This window comes from Eutrigla gurnardus (genome assembly GCF_963514095.1).
Source record: "Eutrigla gurnardus genome assembly, chromosome: 3".
In the NCBI taxonomy this organism is placed as follows: Eukaryota; Metazoa; Chordata; class Actinopteri; order Perciformes; family Triglidae; genus Eutrigla; species Eutrigla gurnardus.
This window is the reverse complement of record NC_139917.1, coordinates 6908697-6931866: the sequence shown is the minus strand read 5'-3', so window position 1 is coordinate 6931866 and position 23170 is coordinate 6908697. Positions and strand designations below refer to the sequence as shown.

Here is a 23170-nt window from a genome sequence, read left to right as displayed (position 1 = left end):
AAAATATAAGTCGAACAATATTGTTTCGATATGTGACTGCTTGTGAGGAAAAACTGGTAATATTCTACTAAGGCGACGTCACTTTTACGTCCATATATATCAGGTTGACGAGGAAATGATCCCATGTTTCCACAAATGTTCAGGATCAGCCAAAGGGCAGAGACAGACAGAGAAACTTAGGGTTCACAGAGGTTCACAGAGTCAGTTACCATGGTAACTGACCTAAAGATTAAGTTCACTCTCTTTCTGGAACGGAACACCCTCTTTTAAGGGTTAACAAACTCAGAGTTTTATTTGAGCTGCTTCCTGGAACCTGCAACCTTGATTAAATAATACAACTACATAAATGATATGGTCACTGTGCAACCTACTTCTAAATGGCTTGTATCAAAATAAGCCATTTAAAGGTTTCTTCAATATCTATAAAATGAATGAAGACTCAGACTATTTTGATTTAAATCAAATTCTGTTTAATGAATCACAACCCCAAAAAGAGAACATAAAAGAGGCTCTTTAAGAAATTGCATCATCATTAACGTCATGTAAGTGATCCCCATCAGAAGAACTGACAAATACTAATATTAATGATAGATTATATTCAAACTTCTTTTTTGTGCTTCTTCTAAAACACCACTCTTCCTCCACTAGAATCATTCATGTCCTCAAGGTGGATAATAAGCTTGTCTTATTTCATATCTTCACCTTGTTGTGTTGACAGAAACACAACAACACAGTGTGTGTGTGTGTGTGTGTGTGTGTGTGTGTGTGTGTGTGTGTGTGTGTGTGTGTGTGTGTGTGTGTGTGTGTCTAAACGGTGATATAGAAGTACAAACGATGATGTACTGTCAGTATTGTTAGTTCAGGACATCAACACACTTTTACTCTTCATGTCATCTGACTGACCGTCACACAGCTTCTCATACAAATATAAAACATGGTCGCCCGACAGTCTGGTAGCGTCATGGTGTGGAGCATGCATTGTCACATGCATCCAGGCTGGTTCTCTCTGACCTGCTGAAACCTGAACCAGATCTACTAAAGCAGGGGTTTTTCAAATGTTTTGGGGCCAGGGACCCCTTTAGGGGAGAACATTGTCCAAGGACCCCCTCATAATCGTAACACAGATAAAGAACAATTTAACTGCTGCTGGAAGTATGTGTTCTTGTGCGATTGTGTGTGTAGCAATCCATTGAGCGACCAAATGGGAAGCCTTCTGGGCTTTCTCTGAAGTTGTGGCCAGGTTCACCATTGTGTTTTCTGGTGGGTGTATTCCTCGCTCTTTTCTGAAAAATGATTTTGTTTTGCACTTAAATTCCGGGAGTTTTGTAATCAGATGTCGCTTTAGCTTGGCTGGTTTCATGGCTTCGTTTGCTAGCACCTGAAAACACATAATGCATTTTGGTCTCCCATCACTGTTTTCAATAAAACCAAACTTGTTGTAATTGTCATATTTGGCTACTTTGGGCTCCCTTGATGATGACGACTGACTCAAATATGTCTCCATGGTCGCCAGCTAGCTAGCTGGCTAATAGGCCTCTGCCAAGCAAAGCAGCAGCAGGAGTGAAGTGTGATTGACAGATTGACGTGATGTGTCACAATCATATCAGAGTTAAGTTAACATGGGTGGGAGTAATGGACACAATATGCTTGTTTTAGTTGCGCAAACGGTCTCAATCTGTAGATATGCATTTTTAATGGTACAGCACAATTTTACAATTTATAGCAAATTATTTCGCGGACCCCCCGGCTACGGGTCGCGGACCCTCACTTTGAGAACCTCTGTACTAAACCCATTCATAAAGGGTTTACACATAGTAACTCATAGCGTATTAACAGTTCATGTTTATCACTTGTGAGACATTATTGACAACACATTTGAGTTCTCATCAGGTTAAGAAAAAAAAAGTGCTAATAATGCCATTAGGAATGTTGGGTTTCTGACTTTTTACAAAGCTACAAATGTAAAAAAAGTGAATTCATATTTTATGGCCAAGAACGTTAACGATTATGAGAAGACAGTCCTGCTGAACACCAGCTGCTCTTAGATGTTTCTAAATGAAGACAAACTAGTTATGAAAAGATTAGTTATTAAATATGTATCAGTAAGTAGTAACTCGTGTGTTAGCTGGCTAACACACGAGTTAACAGGATACTGATGTATGTAGGATTTACATTTCACAAACTATAATGACACTAGCTAGTTATGGTGATCAGTTATTATTTATGACTCTTTCTGCATGAATAAACACGTTTTTATACATGAACATTATTTGGGTCCCAAACTGTCATTTTTGGAAGTTATCAAAGGTTAGGATGTAGCTTATGATGCTACATAATTGATAGCTCCTGATTGGACTGCTTCTACAGATGTTTCCTCATAACCAATTAACACACTGCTAAGGTCTTCACTAGCTGAGACATTTCTCATATTTTAATTGTGAAACCTGATTTTTCAAATCATTAGTTTAATAAGTGATGGATTTAAGTCATTTAAGAAGACATTATTTATTAACCATTATAGCCCTAAGTTACAAGCTATAATGATTTTATATATAGCATTAGTTAACTGGTGATAGCGACCTTTAGCTGGTAATCTAATACTACTCAATACTACTCCTGGCAGAATGACCTCCATCACTGAACCACGAATCAGCCTTTATTGTTACAGCTGCACGTTTCGCTCTCTCCAAATAAAAGTTTACTCTGATCAAACACGTTATTCATTATTCTGAAAATCACTGTCACAAAGAAATGGTATCTACGCAGATGACACCCAGCTGTTCCTCTCCTTTCCCCCGTCCTCTGACACTCACATTGCAACTCGCATCTCGGACTGTCTGGCTGACATCTCTGTCTGGACAACTGCACATCACCTCAAGCTTAACCTGAATAAAACCGAACTCCTCTTCATCCCAGGGAAAGACTGCCCTCGCATGGACCTGTCGGTCACTGTCGAGGGCATCACAGTATTGCCTTCCTCAACTGCAAGGAACCTGGGTGTAATCCTCGATGACCAACTATCCTGCACCCCCAACATCACTGCTGTGGCCCGATCCTGCAGATTTGCCCTCTACAACATCCGCAGGATTCGGACCTTCCTCACAAAGGATGCAACGCAACTCCTGGTCCAAGCACTGGTCATCTCCCACCTTGACTACTGCAACTCTCTCCTGGCCGGACTCCCAGCCTCTGCGAGTAAACCATTGCAGCGTATCCAGAACGCTGCAGCACGCCTTATCTTCAATCTACCCAAATTCTCCCATGTGACCCCCCTCCTCCGTGACCTCCACTGGCTCCCTGTTGCAGCACGCATCCAATTCAAGACGATGGCACTGGCCTTCAAGGCCATCAATGGAACGGCACCCATCTACCTTCAAACACTGGTCAAACCTCATGCCCCGAAGCGAGCACTTCGCTCCTCTACTTCAGCTGACCGGCTGGTACCACCATCACTGAAATCAAACAAATGTCGCTCAGCAAAGTCCAGACTCTTCTCTGTTCTGGTCCTCAGTGGTGGAACGAACTCCTGACCAATGTCAGGACAGCAGAGTCATTTGCCATCTTCCAAAAAAGGCTCAAGACTCACCTGTTCAGCACTCTGATCATAGCACTGTTGCTCTTAAGGTACTACTTTACTCAGATGAGGACCTAACACTTTCTTTGTTTCCTTCTTTTGACAAAAGCGTCTGCTAAATGACCTAAATGTAAATGTATCTGACAGGAAGAATATCAGTCGTGGTTAAAATGATCGAATCATGTGATTAAATGGAAATCATTGTCATGACGGGAGTCAAGCATTTTGAACTGAACACCTGTGAGGACTAGAGATGTGAGCTCTTGTTTTCTATGGGATATGATAACTGAAATTGATGCTGCTCTGTGGACGATGGCGTCCTGCAGACGTACTCCATGGGCACTCAGACATCCAGGCAGAAACATAAGTGGACATTTCACATCTAAACCAGCTCATCAATAATGATCGAGAAAAATGCTGGTTTTGTAGATGTTCAGTCAATCAACAGAACGGAGGCTGTTGATGTGATCACTGATTGGCTGCTTGTTCATACAATGGACCTCCTACTGAAACAAACCATCTACATCGGGCTGCTTTTACAAAACTAGTCAAACTGTAATTCTATGATCAGATCTCTTCTCTGTTCAATGATTCCCTTGTTTTTGTTTTTAATAGCAGAACAGTATTTTTGAGGCTGAGACCAGTTCAGATTAAATCCAATCACTTCAACAAGCAGCTCAATTGAATTTCTAATGTTTTTATGTGACAATGTTGTCTTGTTATAAAGAGTAACTTAACATCCAAATCACTTTTTCCAGCTGAAAAACTAAAGTATCTGTGTATTTACTACTGTTGTCAGGTCCAAATCCAAAGTATTTGAATTCTACATAATGTGTTATAAATATGCAGGGACTGCCCGCTCCTGGTTGGAACCAGCTTGTGACAAGTTCTGAAAAGTGAAGCCAAAGCTCAAGTGCCTTAAACTTGCATTCTCAAGTCTCAGTTGAATCATTATCTCTGTGAACATTGTAAACATGAGTTTATGGTCTTAATCTCTAGTTTCAAGTCTTCTTCAATCCAGCATGATGTTCATTTAGCACATTATGGTCCAAAGTATTTGAATTCTACATAATGTGTTATAAATATGCAGGGACTGCCCGCTCCTGGTTGGAACCAGCTTGTGACAAGTTCTGAAAAGTGAAGCCAAAGCTCAAGTGCCTTAAACTTGCATTCTCAAGTCTCAGTTGAATCATTATCTCTGTGAACATTGTAAACATGAGTTTATGGTCTTAATCTCTAGTTTCAAGTCTTCTTCAATCCAGCATGATGTTCATTTAGCACATTATGGTCCCATTTAGTAAAAAAAAACAAAAAAACTTAAATGATGCATTAGGGTGTGGCTTTTATGATCAACAGGTCCTGACCTCATTACTATTTAGCTACTAAGATGACGTTAACACTTAGCTGTCAAGTTTACCTTGAATAATGGAAGCGGACTTTGTTAACAGCTTCACATCAGAAGCCAGATGGAGTAAGGATGCCGCTCGGCTGCTTGTGTTGATCTGATCCACCCGTCACTCCTCCACAGTCCAAATATGGACACTTCCTTCACTGGTTGCAAAAACCAAGATGGCTACGGCCAAAATGCCAAACTTCAGGCTTCAAAACCATAGTCCACAAACCAACGGGTGACAGCATGATGATTAGCATTAGGGCTAGTGATTAGCATTAGGGCTAGTGATTAGCATTAGCGATTACCATGGTCTAATGGAAAGGGCTGCCATGAAAGCTAAGTTCAAAACATTGAAGTCCAGCTACATGTTAAGGACTGAAGACCAAGCCCAGCAGCTGTGGTGCTTTTTCTATTCTGTAACTGTAGCACAGAATGAGCAAGCAAGCTAGCTGGCTAACTAGCAGCTCCTAAATGCTCCTCAATGCTTCATCCACACACTTTTGTCACAGTGTAGGAAAGCACATTCACACTATCAGCAGATCATTAGTCAATAACACTGATTGACCAGATTTGATAATGTTCTGATGGTTTAATTTCAAGTTCACAGTAAAGAGAGAAAAGGCCTGTGATTGTGATGATACACTGGTAATAGAAAATGAGTCAATGATAGATGTGATTGGACATTTCTCTCCACCTGCACGTTACATACTTTTTCACATTCTTAAGTTTGAAAAAAAAAAAACTTACTCTTAAAGACTCACTTCCTGACATTGTTAGAGTTCCCTGAATTCCCTCTAATTCTTCACTGAAGATATATATAAAATATGATTAGTTTGATGAAACGTTACATGGATAGGTAACAAGTTCATACTTTGATTCCAAATTAAGAGAGGTGGTGTGTTCCTCTAATTAATGACCTTTATTAATATTTTATTGATATTATTTGAAGTGACACAGAACAGATCTCCAACCTTTAAATTTTCACTCTATTAGACTATACCCACCACAATATGACAGATAGTTTGAATTCATAGGGAAAAAAATATTTTCTTCTGGTTATCATTGTCAAGCATCAGTTCATATTCAACAAGCAGAGAGGAGGAGAGACAGAGGAGTATGGGATGAGATGACAGAGACATAGTGTGAACAAAGAAGTGAAACTATGTTTGGTTGAACGTAACCCAGCAGGTCTCATCGCCTCCAGTCAGGCTGTTGCTATGAGACTACATCATCCCAACTCACCCCAAACCTCCATCAAACTATATAGACTTCATCTTTACCATGGAGATGTGTTTGTTTCCATTAGCAGGCCTCCTCAACAAGCTGCAACCCACCGAAAATGTGAAAACCGCTTTAAGACTTCAGAAAGAGTTGGAATTTATTGAGATTTGTTTTTAGAAAATAATGATCCCATTGAGGGAGTTGTGAACATTATTTTATTCTTAAGCACACATTTTGATAATCATAAAATGTGTTTAATTAGCAGGCAAACTCTGCGGCCTACTACATCAGCTGCAACCAATAGCACGCTGAGATACGGTGGAGGCTGTCATTAACCAGATTTAACTAAATTAAGCACAATATACATGAGAGTAGCAACACCACTCAATACAAACAGAAGACCGCTCACCGTTAATGTCTTCGGGTAATGCTAGCTATGCTACTTGACTGTTTTGTACAACACATGGTGCAAACGTACGGCAACCTTTTATAAGTGAAACGCAACGTTAAAGGTGATGCGCTAGGCTGGTTACGTGGCCTGCATTTATTCTCGAAGCAGAGTCTCACAGCTGAATCTTGAGCTCATGTTTGTATTTCCATGTTTGCATAGTGCTGCTTTGTGTAGAGCAGTGATGGTGTGACCTTAGAGCAGGGGTCTCAAACTGGCGGCCCGCGGGCCACATCCGGCCCATCCCCGCTCTCCTTCCGGCCCACGATTCCGGCCCATTATTTTATACTTGTTTAATATCAATTTAAACCACCCCTTGTAATAAAAATCAAAATATATGTTTAAAAAAAGTAAATAAAATGTATTTTGTTTGCACAATAGTTGTTTGCAAAGGTCAGAGGTCGTGGCCTTGGAGCCTTGACTGCGGCGTTTTCCAAAGAAGCACTCGGGGCCGTCGCTTACTTTGTTTTGCCACAAACAGCAAAGATGTGGTTTTCCAAGCAGAAAATAAAGCTGGACTGGGAACACGGACACAAGACAGATGGATGTTGCCTGATATGTAAGGAAAAAGTCACGGAGCGCAGTATGAGAAGTATAAGGGAGGGTTGACATGGCCTCCTATGAGATGACGATACCATCAGCAGCTCTAAGCCAGCCGTTTCTACCCAGAGAAATAAAAAAAACAAGCAGACGACACATGTTGGCTTCAGCTTGTTTCTGCTGTTAATACTATTTGAATTATCCAGTTTATTATTCGATCACAGATGTGTTAAAGCAGCAGCTGTGTGAATGTATTGATTCAAGTTGTTCAAGATGCTCTCCTCCAATCATGAGCATGTGTTGCCCACTCAACATTGCTGCTTTGCCTTCCTCCACAGACGGAGTGGCACTTTTGACCAGCCGACTGACTGCAGGTTTGGTGGATCTCCTCAGAGTGCAGGATCCTAGAGACATCTTATCCAGCGTGCCCCCTACCAAATTGTTTCCATTATTCGAAAGCTCTAGATGTGGTCGCTGGGTAAGAATGATCAAAATACAGCAAAACTCCCGTTGGCCTAGTTGGACAGTCTCTCTCATTAGCTAGCTAACATATGATGAAGCAAATTTGACACATTTGGCAAACAGCTGGTGGTACTCCCTTCCTGCCTCGTCTTCCTGGCAGTTTGTCATTGTCGCAGAATAAGTTACATACAGTACGTGAAAAGACACATTTCAGATATGCTAGCAAAGACTGAAAATGCCGGTCCACGCTACATCTTTGTTCTAGGGTCTAGGAATGGAGATCTGTACACAGGAAGGAGAGGTTATGAAGCCAACCGCATACCTATCATCTTTAAAAACAGTGTCCTATTCCTGCGATTTGAATGTAGAGCTAGAATTAACTGTGGGAAACCAATGAAGAACAGTAGGCGTGGTTTAAAAGAGGCTGTGGGCCTTTTCCAAACTGTTGCAAGGGCTGCTGGGGAGCTCTCAAAGCACCGGGCTGATATGTAGCACTTGTTAACATTAGTTCCCTCTCCTGCACTAAAAACGGTTTCGTCCTATTCAGTTACAACAACTCTGAGAACAAACAGCAGGAGAACGGAGAAAGAAGCTTGGTGCACTACCGTTAGTTGGCTCGCCTCTAATCGCTGGTTCAGACTCCACGATATCATCCGGATTCTCCCCGACAGCCTGTCGCTTCAGATCAGAACCAGAACGACAAGCAAACGTTTCACACCGTGTCATGAGTCAAATTAGACGACAACGGACGTTACATCTGGGATGCCTCGCCGTGTCCCAACAGGAAGTCAAGCATGTTTGATCCTTTTTTTGTTGCGTCACATAACTGGAAGCACGGCAAACAACCAAGGCTGACTTACAACATTAAATTAAAAGAAGAACAAAGCATCCTTTGGTTGAAGAGAATAAAGGTTGAGTGGAGTTACTGGTGGTTCCTCTGTCTACATGTGATATACTACTAATAATAATAATGCATAATAAATATTCACCTAACACATTTGGAGTAGGTAAGTGTCTGGAAGAGCCGATAGATGAAGCAGCTACTGATGAGGATGTGCTTCTCATATTGACTTGACAAGAAGAGCCAGATTCAGTGACAGCCATCAACTCTGCCAGTTTAATTCCAGGTTATGAGCCCGAGGGTCATGAAACTCAATCTTTTGATGTGAAGCGGACAGCGACTGGACACTGGCGTGATGTTACAAACACATGTATATGTAAGAAGGTGGAGTGCACTTGTGTGTTTAGAAGAATTTTTGATTGCCAAACAGCAACACACACACACACACACACACACACACACACACACACACACACACACACACACACACACACACACACACACACACACACACACACACACACACACACACACACACACACACACACACACACACACACACACACACACACACACAGGAGATGGAAGAGCAGAGGGAGGCGTGATGGAGGACGAGTGTATGAAGAGTGTTTTAACACAACAACCTGAGACTAGTCGGTGGGTTGGAGGATGAAATGGGAACAAAGATCAACAGACTGATATTTAGAGAAGTAGTGCAACAAAGAGAAGTAAAGTGGGAGACCTCAGCAGGCGGGAGGGGAGAAAGAAACAGGAGGAGGATTGAGACTTTCATGAGTACGGCTGTGGGACTCCGTATCCTGGTCTGTACATGGGTCTCCCTGTTGGCGACTGAGAACTGGAGTGTGCCGGCCCGGCTGGGTAGCTGTAGCCACCGTAGCTGTAGGAGGCAGGATAGGGGGCGGGGCCACTCTGAGGGTGGCTGGGGGTGTACTGGCCGAAAGCTGAGCCCGGGTGTGGGGCGGGGAAGGAGAGCTGGGCTGGGTAAGGGCAGGCGACAGGGGCTGGAGGCCCGAAGGCAGGCCTGGGGCCCGAGTAGCTCCCTGCTGGGGTGAAAGGTGAGCTGGAACCTGGGTACGGAGGAAACTGGGATGGGGGGTTGGCCGGGACTGAGCCTGCTGCCACCGTCGGGAGAGGGTGGGGAGTGGAGATGGGGTACGGGCTGTAGGGGAGACCGGAGGAGGCCCCTGCAGACGAGGAGGCTGGCTGAGAGGCATTTTGGTAGCTGGAGGACTGAGGTGTGGAGTTTGGCTGCTGATTATTTCTCGTCGTCGGTGTTGTCGTCTGTTGATTCCACGGTGATGCCGTGGCAGCGGGGTCTTGGCTAACACCTGCTGATGATGTCATGGCATTGGGATTTTCCCCACTCCTCTGTCGGAGGATCTCCTGGAGTTTCTCTATCCGCACCCGTCTTTTGTGAGCGAGGGAGCGCAGGGACAGGAAACGATCAAGAAAGGAGTCCAACGGCAGAGAGCCCTCCAGAAACTCATCAGCTAGAGCCTGCAGACGGGCAGAAGACAAAACGTGCAGTGCTCAGTGCAGAATACACACGGATGGTGTTAGTAGCATCGTGTAAATATGCAGCACTCCCATTATAAAGAATTAAAAAATGAATAAACGTGAACATGTTGCTTGGCAACCTGAGGCCGGCTTGTCCAAAGTGCAGTATTGCAATAATGCAACAGCTCACAACACTTCCAATAAAAGAAAAGTTCTACAGCTTGAAAACCAATCCAAAACAACAGACATATACCGTTTTTATCACATTATGAATGTGCTACGGATTTTGGTAGCTGGTGCCGTTTGTGTGTTTTCTGACTTTGCAATGTATTTGTTTTTGGCTTCATGTGTCATGTTTGGGCTGTTGGATTTGTTTTGAATTTGCCTTGTATTTCCATTCCAATAAATGACTTTATTTGAATGGAATCAGTCCAATACATGAATGCTGTATTTCTACAGTGAACATCATGATCATCATGACCAGAGATAAAATACCTTTGGGAAATTTTGTTTACACACTGCCAACCACTAAGAAACGTACCACTAAGCCAAACACCTTTTTAGTGATGCATAACCTGCTACACAAGACTTCATTGTTTAAGTGTTGTAGGATGTAATTGTGTAGGAAACCCTGATATCTACAACATACACCATTCACATCATGAGTGTGTGTGTGTGTGTGTGTGTTTGTGTTTATATGTTTAACAGCTCTGACCTCTGACTCTGCCTCCGTTTTGCTGCCTTCTGTCTGTAGTCTGGAGAACAAGGCCTCTGGAGAGACCTGACCCACCATCCCATCTGAAGACAGGGGAGAGAGACAAATACACTGCTCACCAAAATGAAGGGAACGCTAAACATTTGATGATAACGTTGAAAATCTTTAATGATTGTATCATTTGTTCAGAACAAAATGACGAAACAACAGTCAATGGAAACCAAAACCATCAAAGCCTTGAGGGCTGGATTCAAAATCACACGATAGTTTAAGATAAGTTGGTACCTAAAAGCAGTCAAGCTATCATAAACTGACGATATATACTTTATAGATGCATAATAAACATGTATATATTTATAACCTGAACCCTCTTGAATGCTCCACTTGAGTTGGTGTGCATAGACTTTTGGAAGGCTGAGACCTCAACAAACAGCTCACAGATCATTTCACACGCCTTGCTCATGCATTCCCCGATGCAAAACAAATTGCAAATCAGGTGGCCAAGCGGTTGTGGAATGATTTCTTTTGTGTGTTTGGCTTCCCAGTTCGGATTCATTCAGATCGTGGGACCAACTTTGAGTCTCGGCTCATCCGTGACCTCCTCCATCCTCCTGCTGAAAACAGAAGTGTGGAGCGCTTCAACAGCACTCTTGGCAGCATGCTTGGAGCTCCCTCATGAGAAAAAAAAGTGGCCTCATATGATCCACAACCTGACACACTCCTAGCTGTGAGGTACACCGTTGCCACCAGGTTCTCACAGCTCAAGGGATCACCATCACACAGGTTGTTCACTATAGTTCTTTTTATTTTACACGTTTTCAGACACACACAACACTATCTCTCCCACCATGCGGCTGCCTACTTTGGAACATATCGCATCGTTAATCATTCAGTCACCCAGATCACCGGCAGCTGCATGGATCAGCTGACGCGGCTCCCGTGACCTGCTTCCACACAGCTCTCTCCATCCTGAAGCCAGGTGCTGCACCACGCCCACCTCCACACCTCCACCTCCGTCTATCTCTGTCTGTTCAGAAGGATCGCCCAGTGGATGTCATGTCTGAGTCAGCTGAGAGATGAGAGAGTGGTTGATTATAATGCCTATGTCACCAAACTGAAGCATGACCTGAGAGTCGATGGAAGGTGCCGAACAACACACAAGAGACAAGACAGCAATCACATCAAAAACAGCAGTTTGACAAAAAGGTCAAAGGTGCTCGTGTGTCTGTGGGAAACTAAGTACTCTGGTCAAATAAGACAGAGCGAGGTAAAATGAGACTGGCTGACCGATGGGAATGTGACCCCTGTCAGGTCATTTGGAAGGATCCCAAGCTCCCTGAGTGCTGCATGAAGATACTCGGCAGTGACGTGGAGAAAATGGTCCATCGAAACCTCATCATGCTTGCCAACTTTCTGCCTTTGGATGTGGAACAAGAGGATGTTTTGTCTTCTGGTGGATTTTACGATGGCCAAGTACCTCCAAGTAATATTCTGCAACCAGGAGATGTGAATGGATCATGCAAAACAGTGACATGGCATCTACGGATGTATCAGGAGCAAACTCAGATGGAGGAGTGAAGTGGAGGAGGATGAGAATATAAAGAGTGACAACAGACACTCACTGAACTCAAACTCTAATGAGCCAAACCAAGCCAATAGAGAGCTACAGCACCAGAACCTGTTGACCCTCAAACACGCCCAAATACTGCAGGCTCTGGGGCCCAAGTTGGACCCAGTGGTTTCGAAACCAGAGTTGGTCACACGGTTTGATAAAATATGATCAATGATGTTTAATTTATATGGCAATCTCTGTTTAAACATATGTTATCACTATGTTAGTATTATTTTTTCTAAAAGGTGTATTTGAAGGAAGGACAATTTGAGGATATAATATTTGTTATTTTCATATTTTTATTCTGTGATTTTATCTTTTGTATTTCAGAGAACGTTACTGCACCCGTAGTAATATAAACCTCTCACCAGGGTAAGGTGTTTACATGTAAAAATGGAAACATGAATAACTCATGTTTTGGTTGGGAGTCAATAAACTGAGCTGCAGTGTGGTTTGGTCAGAAGGTGGTGCTGTACGCTCTCTTGGCTGCAATCCACCAGTAAACACAGTAGAAGAAGAGGTCGCAAATGGAGACAAATGGAGAATTTGTTCTCGTCAGCCAACACTGTGTCATGGTTCATGCTGTCTGGAGACAGAAACCTAAAAAAATTTTCTTTATTTTCTGAGCCCAATAGATGGCGCTCTCTGTTCAACAAAGGGTTGAAGGCCGATATATTTCCATTGCTTTCAACCCTTTGTTGAACAGAGAGCGCCATCTATTGGGCTCAGAAAATAAAGAAAATGCTTCACGAAGCTTCATTTGGACATCACTACTGATTGGCTCAAGTTGGGCTGAGAAAGTGAGACTTCTGCTCCCAGTAGACTACACACACAAAAACTAACCAATGATTCACTCATTCATTCATGTACAATAACAATATCATGTACACCACTGAGCAATATCAATATTTTGTGCACATCAACATTTCATACATCCTAGTTCATATGCAACAATATAAACTCAATCACTCAGTCTGTCCAGTATAATGTTTTTATGTTCAGCTTTTTACCGTTAAGTTATTGATTATATCTTTACTGTTACTTATGCATTATATTTGTTCAGTTTTGCCTTTTGTATTATCCTCTTTGCTGCTGTAATACTATACATATCTACATTGTGGGACATATAAAGAATGGAAAATAACGAATAATAAACTTGGATATGTATAGTGGATTATCATTTTTTAAGTATTCATCACTGTTGCAGCTCATTTTAACTACTTTATATTCTTAAATACGAGGCTACATCAGGCGTTCAGAATAACGTTTCCACTGGTAGTACTAGAGGTGGGGGAAAAAATCAATATTGCAATATATTGTTGTGCTCTCTGTCGCAATAAATAATCGATACACTGACAGCAAATATCGATATTTTGGGTCCACAGGTTTTTTGGACTCCCGTCGGTGCATCTAAGAGTTTACGGTTCTCCGGAGCGGATCCACGGGGGCCGCCCGCTGCCCGGGGGTCGGTGTGAGCTCCAGACGGGTTTCACACAGCCTTGAGGGCATGAGTGCCGACTTTTCGGCCGGGTTTGATTGCCTATTTATGGGCAGGATTCCGGGCGGCGCGTCTTAGAGTTTACCGTCCGCCAGAGGGTCCGCATGTGTGGATCCGCGGAGCCGTGTGCTGCCCAGTGTTGCTGTGAACTCCAAGCGGTTTTCACCCAGCTCTGAGGGCATGAGGCCCCACTTCCCAGGTACTGGATGGGTGAACATGTTTACATAAATGCTACTGACTTTTCAGTATCAGAAAGCACTGTCCTGGTTTACATAAGACATGTTATTAATGTTCATGCACTTTAATGTGTCCAGCTGGACAGTGTTTATTCATTTGTACATTGTACGAAGTTTTGGAATAAATGCATAAGACATTTCCTTTTTATGCATATTTTTTCTTTTTCAGTCACACATCATGATATATCGTTGATGAAATTTCTTGCAATATATCGAATATTGCAGATATCGTGTATCGTGATATTATCATTATCGTGGGCCAAATATTGTCACAGTATCGAATCGTGAGTTATCTGTATCGTCCCACCCCTAGGTAGTACTATCAGTTCTACCAACTTTGTCATGTTGTTTGTCCATGGGTGAAACAGTTTTGAGTATATGAAATACAATGCTTTGTTTTACAGTATAAACAGTAGTAGAATTAGCTCTACTGCAGCTGACTACAACATTAAAATGCTTTGTACATGTTGCATCAATAATAATCATATATTATATTTCAGTATAATGCAACAACCAAAAGGCCCATGTGTCGACGTAGTGAATGCTTTTACTTACTTTAACTATTTTTTTGATTATATACTTACATACTGTTCTAAAGTAAGATTTTGAATGGAGGATTATATATTCAGCTTTAAAGCGATTTATAAATGTTTTCTGCCGTTTACGTCTAGATATGCATCACATGCTGGTCATCACTACGTTCAGGCTTGTTACTGCGTTTTTATTTATTTAAAAACTGATAACTATTTCAACCAATTACAACAGTAAAATCCTGATGTTATGTTTATGCAGTAATAATAATCTTTTTTTTTTTATAATTTAATAATAATTTTTATACTTTTAATACTTAAACTACATTTTCTGATTATGGATACTTTTATTTAAAGTTACTGTGAGGAATATATCATCTAAAGTCATTCTAAACGCAGCAGGGCCAACCGATCAGATTTTGTTGAACCCAGCTGCAGTAAAATTAGGTTTCTGATGCTCAGAAACACGAAACCCATCCATCCATCCATCCATCCATCCATCCATCCATCGTCTACCGCTTATCCTGTATTCAGGGTCGCGGGGGGTGGAGCCGATCCCAGCTGTCATTGGGCGAAGGCAGGGTACATCCTGGACAGGACACCAGTCTACTACAGGGACATGTAGAGACAGACAACCATTCACACTCATATTCACACCTACGGGCAATTTTAGAGTCATCAATGAACCTATCCCCATCCTGCATGTCTTTGGACTGTGGGAGGAAGCCGGAAAACCCGGAGAGAACCCACGCTTACACGGGGAGAACATGCAAACTCCACACAGAAGGAATCGAATCGAACCCGCGACCCTCTTGCTGTGAGGCGACAGTGCTACCCACTACACCATCGTGCAGCCCCGAAACATGAAACCACTTTTGTCAAATCATCTATTTGCAACAACCAGCAGTCAGTTCAGACTGTCTGTAATAATATAATATAATATGATATAATATAATATAATATAATTGAATATAATATAATTTAATATAATTGAATATAATAAGCAGGGCAGTTGTGTGTCTGTGGTCTCCATCCCTCCATATCTAGATTGACTTGATTCTACCTCTCAGAGAGCAGTGTTGTCTGTAGGTTTCTCTGATGGCTTCCAGCTGGGAATATCTCTCCACCAGCACCTCCTTCTCTGACTCCAGACGAGGCTTCATGTCCAGGTTTTGCTCAGCCAGACTTCGATTTGATGCCAACGCCATCTCTCTCTCCAGCTGGATGTTCTGGATCTGGAGGGGACAAAGACAGGCATCGGACTGTGGCAGCGGTTTTTGTGGATAACCCTAAACGCACAAGGATTACTTCTTTATTCTTTGCAGGACAAACGTGTGAACCCCCCCCCCACATTGAGTTATTTAAAGGTGCTATTAATAACATTAATAACTAGATGTCACACTCGCACTCCCCCTTCCCCTTCCATTGCATTCACGTCACACAGCTGTTGCTTGAAGCGCATGCACCCTCAATGGGTTGCCAGTTCGTTGCACAACCTGCGTTTTCATGATCGAGTGGAGTGACACTCACACAGACTCAGTCTTGTCAAGTGATGATCTTTTGTGGCATGAATTAATTTTGCAACATCTAGCTATTAGAGGTGTAACGATTCATTCGATTAATCGATGAATCGATTGTCAGTCCTATAGATTCTACTAAATCGATCTGCTAAAATAAATAAATATAATGAATTGTTTTGGCTTCACCAATAATCGATATAAATGCATTTAATCGGATTAATCGTGATTCTTACTTATGATTAATGTTTTAATACATTTAAGACACACTCTCCCCTGCCAGCATGTAGTCTATTGAATAATGTTCAAAATAACTGAGCAATGTTTAATTACATTTTTGTATTCAGCATAAAATATTATGCAGGTTTACTTTTTTCTAGAATAAATATATTATTTTTTCACCTTTCAGAAGAATACAGATAGTCTCCCTTGCATTATTGCATGTTTATTTCATGGATATAGAATTTTGGTTACAAGTTACTGAATCGAATCGTGGTTTACAGAATCGAATCGAATCGTTACAAAAAAAAAAAATCGTCCTTGAATCGAATCGCCAACTACTGTATCGTTAATCTAATCGAAGTGAAGCCAAAGATTCACACCCCTACTAGCTATACATTTGGGTTACTTTGTGCGGTGGTGTTTCAAAATTCATGTAACGTCAAACTCAGCCATTTTTCCGTTTTTTTCACACTAACTGGCAACCCCAAAGACTCTTGACCAACGTCGTTATTCTATTGGCTCACAAGCCTTGCTAGAAGCTGCAGCCACACGTCACACATCTACACAGAGGTAAACAAAACATTAATTTTGGACCTGTCATTTTTTTAAATGATTAATTCACAATCAAAAACTTTTTTCACAAGAAGTGATACTTTTGATTCTGCACCTTTCTAAAAGCTCTGTGGATGTGTTATTTTTTTAAATTATTCGTTTACATAAACATGTTATCAATATGAAAAATGCTTAATATGAATATGATGATCATTTTACTCTCAATTTAACAATTTTAGGTGAGTGTTTGTCTTTTTGCTCACAGATTCAGAAACTCCAAACCAGCTCATTAAGAACATCAAATAGTACATCAGCTCCTCACCAAAAAGAGATCAGTAAATTCGGATTACAGCTTGTTCAGTGCAGTCACTTGCTTGCATGCTAATGTGTCTGCTTGGTGATGGCAGCACCTTTTTACATCACAAATCCAATGCAAGTAAAATTAAGTTCAGCTGACATCCTGCTGCAGAAAAACACACAAAAATGTGAGGTGATGACAGAGTTGGAGTCTACGTTCAATTTCGGGCTGCAACGTACACTATATTACCAAAAGTATTCTCTCACCTGCCTTGACTTGCATATGAACTTAAGTGACAACAAACAAGTGTGTTTATGGGACTTTTTGACCATTCTACCAGAAGTGTATTTGTGAGGTCACACACTGATGTTGGAGGGAAGGCCTCGCTCTCAGTCTCCGCTCTAATTCATCCCAAAGGTGTTCTATCGGGTTGAGGTCAGGACTCTGTGCAGGCCAGTCAAGTTCATCCACACCAAACTCTCTCATCCATGTCTTTATGGACCTTGCTTTTAGAGGTGGGGAGAAAAATCAATATTGCAATATATTGTTGTGCTCTCTGTCGCAATAAATAATCGATACACTGACGGCAAATATCGATATTTTGGGTCCACAGGTTTTTTGGACTCCCGTCGGTGCTAAGAGTTTACGGTTCTCCGGAGCGGATCCACGGGGGCCGCCCGCTGCCCGGGGGTCGGTGTGAGCTCCAGGCGGGTTTCACACAGCCTTGAGGGCATGAGTGCCGACTTTTCGGCCGGGTTTGATTGCCTATTTACGGGCAGGATTCCGAGCGCCGCGTCTTAGAGTTTACAGTTCTCCGGACGGAGCAGAACTGCGGGTTTGCGGTGCGTAATTGTGGATTCGCGTGGCCGTGTGCTGGCCGGTGCTGGTGTGAGGTCAAAGCGCTTTTCACACAGCATTGAGGGCATGAGGGCCCACTTTTCGGCCGGCCTGATTGGCTATTTACGGGCAGGATTCCGGGCGGCGCGTCTTTCACTGAGCTCCTGAGAGTAACCCATTCTGTCATAAATGTTTGTAGAAACAGTCTGCATGCCTAGGTGCTTGCTTTTATACACCTGTGGCCATGGAAGTGATTGGAACACCTGATTTATATTATTTGGATGGGCGAGTGAATACTTTGGGCAATATAGTGTATATTGTTTCAGTGTCAACATTGTGCAGGATGAAACATGGAAGGATGAGCAATGTTGGTAAATTAAGTCACAAGCATGTCAAGCTAAAAAACTCCCATGATTCTCATGTTCATGACTAATCTAGTATTTGTGATTAATGACCTATACCCTGGGTCAGTCCGCCACAGTTTCAGGATGAGCTCCAGATATTGTTTACTGTGAGAGGATCCTCTTCCCAGGTCATCCACATACAACGGCTATATAAGGTCGCCTTGGAAAGGCCCAGGTTGAGAGTGGCTCTTGGATCTGTCCGTGAGCTTTGGACATTTGGTTCGTACTCTCTCCCTGCAGGGAGGACCGGGTCCCCCGGTGTGATTGTTAACCAGTGGGTGTGCATGTTTTATATCTATACAACCAGTGAGTTGATGAATACATTTTACTAGAACACTACATAGATTATAAATCAAGTCTCTTAATTTACCTCTCAAAGTGCAACAAATTGATGCATTAAACTTGAAAATGTACATTTAGTACATTGTATGGTGAAAATTCCTGTATTTTTTCATAATCACAATATATATTGCAGACAAAAAAAATAAAGTCAGTTTAGTTCCAATGAGGTGCATATTCAGCCTGAACAGTGTGGTTATAGGACTGGACACCTATATTAATCTAATAATGTAATATAGCTACAGAGCTACACGTTCACATTTGGCCACCAACATTACGTCTGGGGCCCGTTCCAGAAAGCAGGTTCAACAAACTCTGAACCTAACCCTGAACTCTGAGATGGGCAACTCTGAGTTTTCAGTTTCAGAACAGCAGTTCTGAATTAGTTCAGTCAACTCTGAGTATGTAAACTCTGAGTTACGCGCGTGACTGCCGACTCTACAAAGCCATCATCAATGGAGCTCCGTTACTACGATTCACCATGGCAACCGGGAGAGCGTTATTAGATATTACTGAGTGTTTATGTAGAAAACGAGCTCATCCTGAGAAAGCGGAGCACCGTAACTGCAGCAAAGTAGAGACAGTTGTCGTGGCGGACATTTCCGGCCCGACTTAATGTGTATAACTGAATGAAACAGTCGATTGGTCTAAAGGTGATATATCTTTATTTTCAGCTTTGCAGAGCGACACTGTGGTGTAATGGTTAGCAATGCTGCCTACGGTGCAGGCGACAGGGGTTCGACTCTCGTCAATCTCAAAGTAGTGCAATGAGCAAATAACAATTTGTATGTAGGTGTAATCCCCCAGGCACAAAAAGAAACTGGCTTCAGCTGAAAATTAAGCATTAAAATATTGCACAAATATGTAGACTAAGGCATATGATTTTAATCATATTTCACATATTAAACAGTAAATATAAGCAGCTATTTCAATAAAGAAATGTCCTTTTTCAGAAAACTCCCGTTCGCAAAAAAATCTTAAGAGCTCTGCAAAGAATCTGCATTATGTCCGCGATATGAAATGTAGAAAATGTCGGAGATTATTGTTTAGATATGTGATCGGTAGGAAAAACGGTAATTTCCTTCTAAGTAATCAAAATCCTCTCCCAATGTAAAGCTGTTAGAATCACTTTTATTTCCGTATCGATTAGGTTGACCAGGAAAGGATGGCAATTTTTTACAGAGTTGGTTCAGATTCTGGAAAAAGGCGGAGACATGTAGGGAGAAACTCAGGGTTTGTTGAAGCAAACCTGCCAGCGAGCAGGTTAGGTTCACAGAGTCAGTTACTATGCTGACCTAAAGGTTGAGTTACCTCTCTTTCTGGAACGGAAAACTCAGAGTGTCCCTCTTCTCAGGGTTAACAAACTCAGAGTTTCAGGAAAACCTACTTTCTGGAACGGCCCCAGGTCTCCTCAGTGGTGACCAAATTACCCACTTCCCCACCCACACTGTCCACAAAAAAGCCATATTTGATGATGGTGGTTTGTGTCATTAACCAACCAAACACCCAGGACTTAGAACTCAAATCCCCATAGTCTGATTTTAGAGTTCAGCCTCTGAAAAAGCTGCTTTCTTTCAAAGATGGAAGCCAAATGGAAAGTGAAAGAGTTTCTACCTCGTCAGACTCCAGAGCCATAGACTCCACCCTCTCCGGGTTGTCCAGGAGATCCTGGAGCTCGGATTGGCTCAGGTCTTGGAGCTTCTCCATTTGATTTGCCAGGATGGTTGTCTGTCATAGAGAAACGAGGAAATGAGAGTTAGGAGTTTGGAAACATAAAGTGGACAGGCCTAACGTCTGTATCAAATGAGTAGATAGATATTAACCATTCAATTATCAGGGCATTGTTAACACATCAAGACTACGTGTCTCACATGTCACCTACAGCCACTCCCATAATAAAACAGCAACCGGTGGTATGTGATTAATGTGGGCTGTCATTAGTAGTGATATTCCCATTTGGACGGACAGTTGACTTTAAGAGTACAGCTAGCATGTAAAGTATCACTCCAGTCACACTACCGAGAGAAGTGACTGCAGGCCACAAAACAGAACGAGCTGTTCAGGGAGCAACAGCGAAGCCAGAACACGGCTGACTGAACTGGCACTTACTCGACGCTAGACAACCAGATTCAGCCCGACACCGACTGGCGGCGACATCCAACACCGCCGGTTTATTTCAACCGACAAGTGACGTGACACGTCCTCGCGGTCTCCGACCAGCACCGACGGAATCCACCGAACGAAACGCCGCAGTCGTTTTCGACGCACCGGTAAGCTAACCAACTAACTAGATCCTGGGCCACGTCCAGTCTCACCTGACAGTTCCGCGTTCAGCAACCTGATGACAACAACAATCGGTATAATCGCAATGTCAGGCACTGAGCCAACGTCAACTTCGAGGGAAGCCCAGCGATCTGGCGAACAGAAACGGAGCCCAAATCGCCGCCGCTTTGTCCTGGCGACCACCACCAAGCGCCTCTGTGTTCCGGCAACGCTTACGCTCTCAAACAGACGATTTCAGTCGACAAATTGCGTTAGAAAACGACCAAAGCTTCGCTAAAATTGGAAAGTTTCACTCCACATTGACAGAAACCGCCGCCATTTTAGGATCTATCCATGTCCCGTGGTTGGCGGGGGGGTACGTCTATGGAATAAGTTACAAATCTAAAACAACAGTTGAACTATAACGAACTCCTGATTCACAATGATACATGTTTAAAATACATAGTGCTTTTTGGACACATTTAGTGTAGTTAGCGTGGACCGGGCCCGTTGTCACCGTGCTGTCCGCTGTGTCGCAGGGTAATGGTAGGGTCCTGTTCTCAGCTGATATAAGGGAAACCCCTATGTGACGGTCATGTCTCATTTATGCTGCCAGTCCGAGCCGCTGCTGTCACTCTGCCTCACTGGAGGATCCAAACACTGGTTTCTTTCGGAACCACGAGTCCACATTAGGGAAAGAAAGGCTTTCAGACAGACAAGCTCAGCTAGAACATAACAGATCTATTAGCTATCTATAGCTTTTAGATTCGGCATTTAGAATCAGGGCTGGCCCTATATACTTTGTTTACCCTAAACAAGATCGTGTTTGTGGCCCCAAAACACTCACAGGGCAACCAGCAAATGACACAGAGATAGACTAAATCATTTTCAACAAACCTCTTACTTAATTTGAAAACAAATAAAATATTTTAAAAGGATAAAAAAAATGTATTTAAAGTATATGGATATTTGAGAAGTTTTGAAACAATTCACAATTTCAACAGGCTCATAATAATATGTAATAAAGTATAACCGCTACAAACTCAGTTCCTCAGCAGCAGTCAAGGTTGCTAAAGAGGTAGATGGTGGTGGGGGAGGAGTGTGAGAGTTGTAAACATTCAAAATCTGAGTGCCTTTGATCCGCCGGACTTGTCGACTGGGACTTAAATAACTTTCTAGCCAGTTTACAGGTTAATATTATTGTGGCTAGTTTACATTGTTCAAAATATAAACATGACTTTAATGTTGCAAGACATTTGTAGGAAAAAACAAAACACAAATGTTGCAATAATTACTTTCTAGCCAGCTTGCTGCATTAAAATTAACTGGCTATGTTCTGTATAATTTAAAAAATACGACTTTATTGTTGCATTACATTCAATAAACAGAACATTCATCATGAGCTCTTTTTTACATCTCCAGGTTTTTTTTCTTCTAAAATCATTGAGTTCCAGGATTTTTCTTTTCGGAGACATTCGTATGTTCTTCCTTTTCCATTCATCAATGAATGTGTCACACATCAGCACTACGTACCACTATGTGATGATGTACTACTGCACTATGATGCACACTAAAAGATGGCGCTGCTCCACAAGAACACAACCAATACTTTACTATGCTGCTCTTCAAGTACACACAAAAAACAAACTTCATGGTGGTAACTGTGTGTTTTACTGGGTGTATTCTAGAAAGCAGGCTCAACCAACTCTGAGATGAGCAGCTCTGAGTTTTCGGATCCAGAACAGATGTTCTGAAGTAGTTCAATCAACTTTAAAGTTATGCGCGTGCCTGACGACTCTACAAAGCCATCATCAATGGAGCTCCGATTCACCATGGCAACCGGGAGAGTTAGAGATATTACTGAGTGTTTATGGAGAAATCAAGTTCATCCTTAGAAAGCGGAGTAACGTAACTGCAGCAAAGTAGATAGTTGATGGGAGACGGATGCTGCCTGACTCGATACATAAGAAAACAATGACATAAACCATGTGTACAGTAGGGACATAATATACATCAGCCTGCTTATGAAGTAGTGTCATGTTTACTTCATGATAAAAAGGCCCATTACAAATGCCCAATGACCTATGACCTCTACCCATCACTTGTTGTGCAGGCACAGATTACTTTTCTGGATAGGCAAGGTTCATGCAT

At 42.3% G+C, this 23170-nt stretch overlaps 1 protein-coding gene across 2 annotated transcripts; it reads right to left on the bottom strand.

The window, feature by feature from the left end:
• Positions 1-4915: 4915 nt before the first annotated feature.
• vps37c (VPS37C subunit of ESCRT-I) lies at positions 4916-21367 on the bottom strand. Of its 2 annotated transcripts, none has more exons than XM_084006377.1 (5): positions 21073-21367; positions 20372-20485; positions 15652-15823; positions 10713-10795; positions 4916-9997 (listed from the first exon to the last, which is right to left on the bottom strand). In XM_084006377.1, exons 2-5 carry the CDS (start codon positions 20462-20464, stop codon positions 9269-9271), a joined length of 1077 nt encoding a protein of 358 aa, XP_083862503.1. In that variant the 5' UTR covers positions 20465-20485; positions 21073-21367; the 3' UTR covers positions 4916-9268. The 2 variants fall into 2 exon arrangements, with proteins under 2 accessions (XP_083862503.1, XP_083862502.1); XM_084006376.1 differs by lacking the exon at positions 21073-21367 and adding an exon at positions 20867-21064.
• Positions 21368-23170: the final 1803 nt, after the last annotated feature.

Excerpts from the sequence above, each read along its gene's own strand:
- vps37c (XM_084006377.1), bottom strand. The coding sequence starts at position 20,464 with ATGGAGAAGCTCCAAGACCTGAGCCAATCCGAGCTCCAGGATCTCCTG. Across the intron at positions 15,824-20,371 it reads TGGCTCTGGAGTCTGACGAG|ATCCAGAACATCCAGCTGGA; the intron begins GTAGAAACTCTT and ends TGTCCCCTCCAG. Across the intron at positions 9,998-10,712 it reads AAACGGAGGCAGAGTCAGAG|GCTCTAGCTGATGAGTTTCT; the intron begins GTCAGAGCTGTT and ends GCCCGTCTGCAG.